This window comes from Hylobates moloch, unplaced genomic scaffold, assembly GCF_009828535.3.
Source record: "Hylobates moloch isolate HMO894 unplaced genomic scaffold, HMol_V3 SCAFFOLD_8, whole genome shotgun sequence".
NCBI lineage: Eukaryota > Metazoa > Chordata > Mammalia > Primates > Hylobatidae > Hylobates > Hylobates moloch.
Genome location: NW_026652283.1, coordinates 80,973,388 through 80,986,442, shown reverse-complemented (window position 1 = coordinate 80,986,442; position 13,055 = coordinate 80,973,388). Strand labels below are relative to the sequence as shown.

General features: G+C 53.5%; 1 protein-coding gene across 2 annotated transcripts in view; it reads right to left on the bottom strand.

Moving 5' to 3' along the window:
- The window catches only part of SHISA5 (shisa family member 5), a 40,428-nt gene that overhangs the window by 1,500 nt on the left and 25,873 nt on the right, over positions 1 to 13,055 (bottom strand). The window contains exons 3-5 of one of the 2 annotated variants that reach the window (XM_032161668.2): positions 10,733 to 10,813; positions 400 to 515; positions 33 to 242 (exon numbers count right to left, since the gene is read on the bottom strand). In XM_032161668.2, coding sequence (XP_032017559.1) covers positions 33 to 242; positions 400 to 515; positions 10,733 to 10,813 — 407 coding nt within the window. Of the gene's footprint in view, positions 1 to 32; positions 246 to 399; positions 516 to 10,732; positions 10,814 to 13,055 lie in introns of both variants that reach the window. The other variant, XM_032161667.2, reaches the window with a different exon arrangement.

The following is a 13,055-nucleotide window of genomic DNA, read 5'->3' as shown; positions in this document are numbered from 1 at the left end:
CAGGCAGGGCTAGAGTTGGCAGGGGCACTCACCAGCCAGGGTCTCGTGGTAGGCTGGTGGGCCCATGGGCTGGGCTGGGTATGGTGGTGGGTACTGCATTGGGTAGGGTGCTGCTGGCATCCCTGGCTGAGGCGGCATGGTGTGGTAGCCCTGGTAGCTTGGTCCAGGGTAGCTGGGCGGCACACTTGGAGGCTGAGGATAAGGGGCATGCACCACAGTGGTGGATGTGGTGGTGGTGACAACTGCTGCAAAGAGAATTCCAGTCAGGACCCTCCTCCACCTCCCCAGGTCTTGAGGGCCAGGCTTGCCACCCATCCCTCCAGCTTAGCCAAAGCAGGGCCTGGTCAGCTCCCCTTGCCACCCCAGGGGGTCACAGTGGGGCAGGGTGGGCACGCTTACGACGTGGTCGGCGGCACGTCTTGTACAGGCAGCAGCAGGAGCAGGTGAAGCAGATGATGATAGTGACGACAGACAGCACAAAGATGGTCAGGCCAATGGCCAAGGTCGCTCCGAACCTGCCAAAGAGCTAGACATGACCCGGGGCACCTCGCCCCTCCCCAGACCAGCATCCACACTCCAGCCCTTCCCAGGGCACGCCCCTCTCACCAGAAGGGGTCTGGGCAATACAGATATAGCTACTTCCTTGTCGGGTGGCCTGCACCTGTTTCAATCTGTTTCCTCTTGTGTAAACTGGGGTATATGTGAATCTCTGTAACCATCTCTCCCTGGGTCTGCCCCACTTGTCCCACCCTCAGAGGCATGGGAGGAAGCTCTTCAAGTCCCACCCCCACACACATACATCTATCTTGTCCACCTCACAACTAATTGATCAGCAGATGGGTATAGGGCACATGCCACAAGCCAGGCACTGTGATTTGAGTCAAAAAACTTAACAGTGGGCAAGACAGCCAGCCCTGGCCTCTGGGAGCCCACAGTCCAGTGTAGGAGGCAGACAGTGAAGATAACATGGCTCACGAAGCACGGGGGGAAGACAGAGAGAAGCCCCCAGGAGGGCAGAGGCCAGTATGGCCGGAACAGGAAGCCCCCAGTGTTCCCCTGCACTCCACAACAGCCCCAGGGTAGGGAGGCTGACCCCTGAGTGATAAGGACAGTTGCCTCTGCCTGCAAGCTTGCTGTGTGCCAAGCACCGTGCCAGGGGTCACACACACTCCTGGGTCCCCCACCTCCGACCTGCATGGCCACTTCCACAGGTGAGAGGGCCAAGAGCCAAGGGGAGGACACAGAGGCCTGGAGGCAGGAGGCCAGAGGGCCTGCCCTTTGAGAAAGCAGGCCCTGGGCTGGGAAGTTCACCAAAATTGACTTCTAGGCGGGGACGATGGCTCATGCCTGTAATCCCAGCGCTTTGGGAGGCCGAGGAGGGCAGATCACCTGAGGTGAGAAGTTCGAGACTAGCCTAGCCAACATGGTGAAACCCTGTCTCTACTAAAAATACAAAAATTAGTCGGGCAAGGTGGCGGGTGCCTGTAATCCCAGCTACTTGGGAGACTGAGGCAGGAGAATCGCTTGAACCCGAGAGGCAGAGGTTGCAGTCAGCCAAGATCACGCCATTGCACTCCAGCCTGGAGACAGGAGCAAAACTCTGTCTCAAAAATGAAAGAAAAGGGCCAGGCGCAGTGGCTCACGCTTGTAATCTCAGCACTTTGGAAGGCCGAGGTGGGCGGATCATGAGGTCAGGAGATCAAGACCACGGTGAAACCCCATCTCTACTAAAAATACAAAAAAAATTAGCCGGGCATGGTGGCGGGCGCCTGTAGTCCCAGCTACTCCGAGAGGCTGAGGCAGAAGAATGGCGTGAACCCGGGAGGCGGAGCTTGCAGTGAGCCGAGATTGCGCCACTGCACTCCAGCCTGGGCGACAGAGCGAGACTCCGTCTCAAAAAAAAAAAAAAAATCTGACTTCCAAATGCAGACAGAGCCCCTTACTAGCCACCCTGCTGTGTTTGCAGAGGCCAAGATTCATTCTTTTTCTTTTTTAACTTATTTTTTGAGACGGGGTCTCACTCTGTCGCCCAGGCTGGAGTGCAGTGGTGTGATCACAGTTCACTGCAGCCTCCACCTCCCAGGCTCAAGTGATTCTCCCACCTCAGCCTCCCCAGTAGCTGGAACCACAGGCATGCACTACCACATTTATTTTTGTAGAGAAAGGGGTCTCACTATGTTACCTAACTGGTTTCCGAACTCCTGGCCTCAAGCAATCTTCCCTCCTCGGCCTCTCAAAGTGCTGAGATTAAAACTGTCAGCGTGGCCAGGGCGCAGTGACTCATGCCTGTAATCCCAGCACTTTGGGAAGCCGAGGTGGGCGGATCACGAGGTTAGCAGTTTGAGACCAGCTTGGCCAACATGGTGAAACCCCGTCTCTACTAAAAATCTAAAAATTAGCCGGTTGTGGTGGCACACGCCTGTAATCCCAGCTACTCAGGAGGCTGAGGCAGGAGAATTGCTTGAACCCGGGAAGCGGAGGTTGTAGTGAGCCAAGATCGCACCACTGCACTCCAGCCTAGGGGACAGAGTGAGACTCTGTCTCAAAAAAAAAAAAAAAAAAAACTGTCGGCCTGACATTTTGTACTGGATGATAAAAGAATTAAAAAACTGCCGGGCGCGGTGGCTCACGCTTGTAATCCCAGCACTTTGGGAGGCCGAGGCAGGCGGATCACCAGGTCAGGAGATTGAGACCACGGTGAAACCCCGTCTTTACTAAAAATACAAAAAAAATCAGCCGGGCGTGGTGGCGGGCACCTATAGTCCCAGCTACTCGGAGAGGCTGAGGCAGGAGAATGGCGTGAACCCGGGAGGCCGAGCTTGCAAGTGAGCCGAGATTGCGCCACTGCACTCCAGCCTGGGCGACAGAGCGAGACTCCGTCTCAAAAAAAAAAAAAAGAATTAAAAAACTAAAAAACGGCTGGGTGCGGTGGCTCACACCTGTAATCCCAGCACTTTGGGAGGCCGAGGCAGGTGGATCACCTGAGGTCTGGAGTTCGAGAAAGTATAAAAAAAAATTAGCCGGACATGATGGTGGGTGCTTGCAATCCCAGCTACTTGGGAGGCTGAGGCAGGAGAATCTCTTGAACCCAGGGAGGCAGAGATTGCAGTGAGCCGAGATCACACCATTGCACTCTAGCCTAGGCAACAAAAGTGAAACTCTGTCTCAAAAAAGTAAATAAATAAAAAATAAAAATAATAAACTGGCCAGGCGCGGTGGCAACACTTTGAGAGGCCGAAGTGGGCGGATCGCTCGAGGTCAGGAGTTCTAGACTACCCTGGCTAACATGGTGAAACCGTCTCTACTAAAAATACAAAAATTAGCAGGGCATAGTGGTGCAAGACTGTAGTCCCAGCTACTCAGGAGGCTGAGGCAGGAGAATCGCTTGAACCAAGGAGGTGGAGGTTGCAGTGAGCTAAGATTGTGCCACTGCACCCCAGCCTGAGCGACAGAGGGAGACTCCGTCTCAAAAAATTAAAAAATAAAATAAATAAGCCAGGCGCAGTGGTTCAAGCCTGTAATCCCAACACTTCGGGAGGCCGAGGCAGGCGGATTGCCTGAGGTCAGGAATTTGAGGCCAGCCTGGGCAACACAGTGAAACCCCGTCTCTACTAAAATACAAAAAAAAAGAATTAGCCGGGTATGGTGGCACGTACCTGTAGTCCCAGCTACTCTGGAGGCTGAGACAGGAGAATCACATGAACCCACGAGGCAGAGGCTGCAGTGAGCCGAGATCGCACCACTGCACTCCAGCCTGGGTAACAGAGTGAGACTCTGTCTCCAAAAAAATAAAAAATAGTAAGTTTTTTTTTAAAGGTGTCAGCCACCATGCCCAACCCAAGCTTTATTCTAACAAAAGGCAAATGCTTGGTAACTGCATCAAACACATTCAAAAACTCCAGGAGCTTTGTTAGCTGTAGGGCATCCCCTCCCAGCCTTTGCCCAACAGAGGCCCAAGGAGGGTGTGGGTCCCACCCTACCCCGCCCTGGGGCTGCACAACTTCAGCAGGGCCCCACAGCACAGCCCAGAGACAGAGCTAAAGACTACAGGCTCAAAAGCACCCCTCAGGACTCTCAAAGCAGGAGCCATCAGCCCCAGGCCGTCCAGGACAAGGCCCTAAGACAGGACCAGCAGACTACAGGTGTCTTCCTGCCCAACCAGAGGCAGGAATGGAGAAACGCACACACATTCACATGCCATCAATGACATGCGACCGAAAGGCCGTTATCATCCCTCCAGAGATCTCTCAGTGTCTGTCTCTCACACACACACGCAGCATGGCGCCCAAGCTCACCCCATGTTAGCTTCTGCCTTCACCCAGAGGCCTCCTGTACCCCTGGGCTTCCCCTCTTCCCATCGTGGGCCACTCAGTTTCAATTTCCTCCCCTTTTGGAGAAAAAGAAAGCAAATCTCCTCCAGATGACGTCAGCCACAGGAAGCACAGACGCGAGGCCCCTGTTCCACCCTCTTAAAGACACAGGATGGCCCCGCCCAACAGGCGGCTAGCAGCCAAGGAGCCAAGGGGTGGGGGCCAGGGAGCGGGGGAAGCAGAGGTGCCCCAACTGCCTCCCAGAGCTGCCTCCCTGAGCCAAGCCTGCGGGGCCTGACCTCGGAATGCAGCCTGGTCACTAGGGGGTCTAAGAGCCACCCCAGCCTCAGTGGGCCCCAACCACACTCTAGCTCAGCAGCACCCCCACCCCCACTTCCACCTAACCCACCGGCCCTGTTCCACAAGCCTCCAGGAGGAGCTTCTGCATCCATCTAGGCCCAGAGGGCGACCCTGGGGCCCTGGCTGACACACGCGCAAGGAGCAAAGTCTAGCCTGTCCCTTCAACTCCTCCTCTCCCACCAGCACTGTTTCCAATCTGTCTCCCCATGTTCTCCCAGCCACCCTACTGGGGCCACCATGCAGGGTCCATCATGTCACCCCCTGCTCAAATGCCGGCTATGGCTCCTGTAGCTCTTGGGATTACAAAGGAATTTGCTTTATAATTACATGTTAAACTGAGTGTATCTGTGCTTTCCTGTATATGTATTATAGTTGACAACAAAAGAAGAAAAGAGGCCATGTGCAGTGGCTCACACCTGCAATCCCAGCACTTTGGGAGGCCGAGGCTTTTGGGAAGCTTGAGCCCAGGAGTTCGAGCCCAGCCTGGGCAACATGGCAAAACTCCTCTTTACCTATCAAAAAATACAAAAATTAGCCAGGCATGGTGGTACGTACCTATAATCCCAGCTACTCAGGAGGCTTGTTCCAGCCTGGGAGACTAAGTGAGAATCTGTCTCAAAAAAAAAAAAAAAGAAGAAGAAGAAGAAAAGAAAAATCTGGGATTTGTCTCACCAGACAGTGAAACTTTTAATAAAGGAAAATTTTTTTTTGAGACAGGGTCTCACTCTGTTGCCCAGGCTGGAGTGCAGTGGCACGATCACAGCTCACTGCAGCTTCAAACTCCCAGGCTCAAGTGATCCTCCCACCTCAGTCCCCCAAGTAGCTGGAACCACAGGTGTGCACCACCACACTCAGCTATTTTTTTATTTTTTGTAGAGACAGGGTCTCACTGTGTGGCCCAGGCTAAATTTTAATCTTTAAGTAAAATTTTATTTATTTATTTTTATTTTTTTTTTTTTGAGACGGAGTCTCGCTTTGTCCCCCAGGCTGGAGTGCAGTGGCGCGATCTCGGCTCACTGCAAGCTCCGCCTCCTGGGTTCACGCCATTCTCCTGCCTCAGCCTCTCCGAGTAGCTGGGACCACAGGCGCCTGCCACCACGCCCGGCTAATTTTTTTTGTATTTTTAGTAGAGACGGGGTTTCACCGTGGTCTCGATCTCCTGACCTCGTGATCCGCCCGCCTCGGCCTCCCAAAATGCTGGGATTACAAGCGTGAGCCACCGCGCCCGGCCAAAATTTTATTTTTTAATTTTATTCATTTTTTTTTCGAGACAGAGTCTTTCTCTGTCACCCAGGCTGGAGTGCAGTGGTGCAATCTCAGCTCACTGCAGCCTCTGCCTCCCCAGGTTCAAGTGATTCTGGTGCCTCAACCTCCCGAGAAGCTGGGACTACAGGTGCATGCCACCACACCTGGCTAATTTGTGTATTTTTAGTAGAGATGGGGTTTCACTATGTTGGCCAGGCTGGTCTCGAACTCCCGACCTCAGGTGATCTGTCCACCTTGGCCTCCCAAAGTGCTGGGATTACAGGCCTGAGCCACCATGCCCGGCCTTTAACGAAAATTTTAAATAAAATAAAACTCCCTATTAGGCCCACAAAGCCATGTGTGGTCTGGAACTGCCCCCTCTCCTTCAACCTCTGTGCTCAGTCCCAGCCCCCTCCTTTCAGCTTTGAAAGCACCATGCTGTGTCCTGCTCAAGGCTTTTGCAAATGCAGATCCTCCTGCCAGCTCAGCCCTTTCCTCCTTTCATCTCAGCCACACCTAACTCATTCCTGCTCACCCCTCAGGCCTCAGGTCAAAGCGTCACTTCCCCAGGAGCACCTTCCCCACCATGCAGAAGAGGCCAGGCCCCTCAGCACATGCCCGTACGGAATTAAATTCCTTTCTACCTCAGTTCATAAACCCACACTCTGTTGTGTGTGAGCATTTGATCAACTACATCTTGCCCCTGCTTTGTACCATTATCATCCAATACAGCTTTCGGCCACCACTGCATTTCCAGTGCCTAGCATATAGTGAGTGCTCAATAAAAAAATTTTTTTGCACAATCTTGTGAATTAATCAATAAATATTGGACAGGTAAATGAATAAATTCACTCAGAGACCCCACCCAGGCATGGTGACCTTAGAAAACCAAGGGGTGGTTGCAGAGTGGAGCTAGGGTGCAAGGCCACACGTGGCTACAGTACCGATGGAACCACGCCTCCGAGAGGAAGGAATGGGGTCTCCCACGGCTGGTGCCAAGCTCAAAAGGCAGAGTCAGCCCAAGCAGGAGGCAGCAGAAGGCAGAGGAGCAGCCACCCCGACAGGGAGTTTGGGCAGGATTGTAGGGTCTGGGGAGAATTGGGCGGCCTCCAAGAAATGGAAGACTCCAAACCTTAGACTGTGAACAGGCTGGCTCTGGACCTGGGATACCCGCACCCCCATCCCGGTGTCAGCAAGGCCCCAGACAGGCTTGAGGGCCTGAGAACCACAGAAAGGACGCTTTGAGGGCTGGGAGGTAGCACCAGGGCTGTGGCCACACCTCGCCTAATAGGCCTGTCTCCCTTTCCCCTGCACTGTGGCAGTGGAGTCACAGCAGAGGGTCAATGGTGGCCTCCTTGGGGTCTGCAGCCAGAGCTTCTGCCACTCGATGCTTAGAAACCCAACAGTCTTGCCCGACAGTCTTGTGAGTGCAAGGAGCTGGGAAGAGGACATGAGCGCAGGACCCAAAACAACCAGGAGACTAAGGAAGCTCTAGGGAGTGAACAAGCCAAGAATGGCTGGAGCCACTCACCATTAAACAGAGATTCACTTGCCAAAGTCTAGGGGGCAGAAGACCTGCGCCAACCCTGAGCCCACAAATAGGGCCACACTATAACCCCTGCCATGGGTGGCATCCTCCTGCAGCAGGGGTTCTGGGCCAGGCAGATGTGGGCCCATCTGGATCCAGGCTCCAGCCTGCTGCCTCATGCCTAGGGAACTCAAAAAGTAGCCCAGGTCGGGTGCGGTGGCCCATGCCCGTAATCCCAGCATTTTGGGAGGCTGAGGCGGGCAGATCACGAGGTCAGGAGCTCGAGACCAGTCTGGCCAACATGGTGAAACCCCATCTCTACTAAAAATACAAAAATTAGCCAGGCATGGTGGCCGGCACCTGTAATCCCAGCTACTCAGGAAGCTGAGGCAGGAGAACTGCTTGAACCCAGGAGGCGGAGATTGCAGTGAGCAGAGATTGCGCCACTGCACTCCAGCCTGGGCAACAGGAGAGAAACTCCATCTCAAAAAAAAAAAAAAGTAGCCCAGAGGAAGACAGCCAGAGGCAAGGGTCCCAAAATAAGGAGAGGAGGAGGGGTCAGTGGCAGGGAGTGGGGCAGAGCTGGGGTGGGGCTCCTGGCCTGGGGTCTTTCCCCTGCCTGGCTTCTCCTGAGCTCCTGGCCATGGCCTCCACAGCAGGGGCCAGGCCCTCACCAAGGAGCCAACTCTCCAGTGGACAAACAGTGCCCTTGGCCAAGTAGGCAGCACACGGATGCCCAGCAGAAGATGTCTCCTTGGGACCCAGACAGGCAGCCACCTGAGAGAGTTCAAAAGAGAGGAGTCACTGATGACCCTGTCCCCCTCCCCTCCTCCCAGCACCCACTTCTTTCGCTCCTGCACCTTTATAAAGCAGGTCCTAGGCATGAGCTGGGGCTCAGAACAAAGCAGAGGACAAGAGATGACATGAGGCGCGGGAGGGGGAGCATCACTCCAGTCACCTGCTCTTCTCAATGCATGAGCAAAATAGCCTGGGGCAGGAGGCAGCAGGGCACGCCAAGCACACAGCACACGAGGCCCAGTGCTGTGCACACCAAGGCGGCAGCTGGGCTAACAGAACAGGTCCCACATGCACACCTTGGGGGAGTCAGAGGTGCCTCTGAGCTGGCCCCAGTCACCTCCCTGCTGCCACAACCCCAGGAAGCCACTCCTCCTCCTATGCCCCTCTGGGAGCTTGTTCCGCACTGTCTCCTCCTTGCTGTCCCAGCTCAAATCCCTACCATTGAGAAAAAAAAAAGAAACAAAACAACCCTTCACATGGATTCTCCAACTCCTTTTTTTGTTGTTGCAACCTCTGCCTCCTGGGTTCAAGTGATTCTCCTGCCTCAGCCTACGGAGTAGCTGGAATTATAGGCACCCGCCAACACGCCTGTCTAATTTTTGTATTTTTAGTAGAGATGGGGTTTCACCATGTTGGCCAGGCTGGTCTTGAACTCCTGGCCTCAGGTGATCTGTCCACCTTAGCCTCCCAAAGTACTGGGATTATAAGCATTAGCCACCACACCCGGTCTCCATTTTAAAAACAAAAAACAAAAAACACGGGGTCTCCCAGGCTGGAGTGCAGGGATTATTCCCAGGCAGGATCATAGCTCACTGTAGCCCTGAACTCCTGGCCTCCAGAGATCCTCCTGCCTCAGCCTCCCAAGTAGCTGGGACTACGGGAGTGTGGCACTGTGCCCAGCTTCAATGCCTGTGTTATTCCTCATCCATTCACGGCCAAAACTCTCCCAAGGAGTTGCCTGCGACCAGCATACAATTTCCAACCGCTCTTCAATCTGCTCCACTTCCTGGCTCTTGCCCAGGGTGCCATGGACTCCGTGGTGTGAAATCTCCATTCCACAGCGCACTTCACCACAAGCCTGCCCTCGTCCAGTGTCCAGCCCCTGCTCCTTCCCACTCCCTCCACACCCTGCCTTGAGGGAGCTGCTGAATGTAAGTCTCCATCCTCACCTCTCCCCACCGAGCTCTGGCTCTCTCTGGCCTCCAGCGCCTCTGGCCAGGAAGCCACCTGAGGCCACCTCCTACAGAAACGACTTCCCACCTCCCACACCCGCCCCATCTGCTCTTTCCATCTTCCACAGAGCAGCCAGTGTGGTCTTCCTAAAACACCATTCAGTCCCCAGCGCTCCCAGAACCCTCCGTGATGCCCACCGTCCTCAGGACGAGGCCCACTCCTGGACTGCCTCCAGGCCCACACAGGCTGGGCATAGGCATCTCTCACGGGGCCATCTGAAAGCCCACAGTCCTGGGCCTCAGGGCAGGACAGCCACTCCTGGGCTCCTGGACGTGGAGGGGAAGGCCTGTAGAGATCTCAGGCTCCAACCAGCCCTGAGGTGTTGAGGAGGGGCGCAGCTGCACTTCTCCTCCTCCACACACAGGAGCCCTGCCCTGATTCTGCTGTAGCCAGTGAGGCCCCACACCTGCCTGGGCCTACAGGATGGGATGGGGCAAAACAAGAACCCAAGCCCCCCACTCAGGCCCAGAGCCCAAGGTCTCTTCCTCCAAAGGGGCAACCCTGCCCTCCTGGGCAGACGTTTTCTTTAAGTGGCTTCTAGATCCACCAGGGCAGGGGGGAGACGGCAAGTGGAACAGACCCAGCCAGGAAAGCCCGCCCTAGCGGCTGCACACCCATTCCACCTCCAGGAAGATGTCACAACTCCTGTTACGGTGGCAATAACACAGGCCGGAGCCCAGCCAAGGAGACTGGGGTTTGGGGGCTGGGGTTGCTCCTTGGTTCCCTGAGAGTCCTGACAGAGTAACCATGACCCACAAAGCTTAACACAGGAACTGTGGCATCATTGGTTGTCCCAGGACCTCTCCCTACCGTTATCACCCCATTACCACGTGCTTGCCAGCACCACCATCACCCCATCACCATCACCATTGTCACCAATGCCCAATCACAATATACCCGCCCCCATCTACCATCATCGCATGCCCACTACAGCCCCATCTCTGTCACTCCTGCCCCCATCAGGACCCATCATCATCTGCTGACTCAACCCAGCATCCAGGTCAATGTACCCCTGACCCCTGGCTCTTCAATTGTCAACCCCCGACCACAGTCGCCCACATCCCCACCACCCCAGCACACTCATGAAGACACCTTCACAGCATAAGGAGCAAGTGTCCTTGTGGTCAGATATGGTGACAGTTTCTTGGGCTCCACCCCAATGACCGAATCATCCCAGTCCCCCAGATGCACGCTGGCCCCCCGAGCCCTCTTGTCACCTCCGCCAGGAAGATGCACCCAGCCAGCAGGCTTTACTTACCCTGACATGGGGTCGTTGTAGCCAGGGCGAAACCTCAGCGCCGAGCCTAGCTGCTCCACCGGCTCTACACTGGCAGGCACACTGCAAACAGGAAACCTCATGATTAGCACAATGAAGCCCCACCGAGTGCGCCAGCACAAACACTACCTTAGGGCACCACAAAACGTGCACAGAAGCTACTATGAACCGGTGGCTGCAATGGCCTTCCAGAGGTGGACTCTGCCCACACCGGGATCTCACAGCACAAAGCCACACATCCTCTCAGGTGTCCACCAGACTGTCTCCAGGAGAGAACATATGTTAGGCCACAAAACAAGTCTCAGCAGATTTTAAAAGACAGATACCATACAAAGGATCTTCTCTGACCACAACAGGATGAAGTTACAAATCAGTAACTACATTGCCACAAAGTTTATTATTATTTTTTGAGATGGAGTCTTCCTCTGTCACCCAGGCTGGAGTGCAGTGGCACGATCTTGGCTCCCTGCAACCTCCGCCCCCCAGGTTCAAGCGATTCTCCTGCTTCACCCTCCTGGGTAGCTGGGATTACAGGCACCCGCCACCATGCGCAGCTAATTTTTGTATTTTTAGTAGAGACGGTGTTTCACCATATTGGCCAGGCTGGTCTCGATCTCCTGACCTTGTGATCTGCCCACCTCGGCCTCCCAAAGTGCTGGGATTACAGGCTTGGGCCACCACACCTGGCCTACATTTCCACAAAGTTGTTTTTTTTTTTTTTTTTTTTGAGACAGAGTCTTGCTCTCTCACCCAGGCTGGAGTGCGGTGGCACAATCTCGGCTCACTGCAAGCTCCGCCTCCCAGCTTCACACCATTCTCCTGCCTCAGCCTCTCCAGTAGCTGGGACTACAGGCGCCCGCCACTGCGCCCGGCTAATTTTTTGTATTTTTAGTAGAGACAAGGTTTCACCATGTTAGCCAGGATGGTCTCGATCTTCTGACCTCGTGATCCTCCTGCCTCGGCCTCCCAAAGTGCTGGGATTACAGGCGTGAGCCACCACGCCTGGCCTCCACAAAGTTTTTTTTAAAAGTACTAAAAACAACAACAACAACAAAAAACTCCTACCTTGGGAAACTAAGAAGGTACAAAAATAAAAAATGCAAAATAAAACCAAAACTCTTGATTTGTATTGTGTTAAATAAGAAGTCCTAAAGGATACTTACCTGGCAGGGGAGAAGACACCATAATCACGAAGAAGTAATAAAGGAAATTAACAAGTATGTAGAACTGAATGATGAAAATACATCAAAATTCGTGAAACACAGATAAAATAGTTCTTAGAGGGAGATTTATATCTTTAATAGAATTTATCAAGAAATGGGGGGGCCGAGGAGGGTGGATCACAAGGTCAGGAGTTGGAGACTAGCCTATCCAGGATGGTGAAACCCCGTCTCTACTAAAAATACAAAATTAGCCAAGCGTGGTGGTGCATGCCTGTAATCCCAGCTACTCGGGAGGCGGAGACAGGAGAATTGCTTGAACCCAGGAGGCGGAGGTTGCAGTGAGCCGAGACTGCATTACTCCAGCCTTGGCAACAGAGCAAGACTCCGTCTCAAAAAAAAAAAAAAAAAAAGAAGAAGGCCAGGCACAGTGGCTCATGCCTGTAATCCCAGCACTTTGGGAGGCCAAGGCAGGCAGATCACCTGAGGTCAGGAGTTCGAGACTGGCCTGGCCAACATGGTGAAACCCCATCTCTACTAAAAATACAAAAAAGCCGGGCGCGGTGGCTCACGCTTGTAATCCCAGCACTTTGGGAGGCCGAGGCAGGCGGATCACAAGGTCAGGAGATCGAGACCACGGTGAAACCCCGTCTCTACCAAAAATACAAAAAAATTAGCCAGGCGTGGTGGCGGGCGCCTGTAGTCCCAGCTACTCGGAGAGGCTGAGGCAGGAGAATGGCGTGAACCTGGGAGGCGGAGCTTGCAGTGAGCCGAGATTGCGCCACTGCACTCCAGCCTGGGTGACAGAGCGAGACTCCGTCTCAAAAAAAAAAAAAAAAGAAAAGAAAGTATATTATAGATTATATATATAGATTATATATTTTATATTGTAGACTATATATATTATATATTGTATATATATTATATAGAGAGATTTTATATATATATATGTATATATAGTAATAGATTATAAGCTCACGCCTATAATCCCAGCACTTTGGGAGGCGGAGGTGGTTGGATCACCTGAGGTCAGGAGTTCGAGACCAGCTTGGTCAACATGGTGAAACCCTGTCTCTACTAAAAATAAAAATAAAATAAAATAAAATAAAATAAAAATTAGCCAGGCATGGTGGCGCATGCCTGTA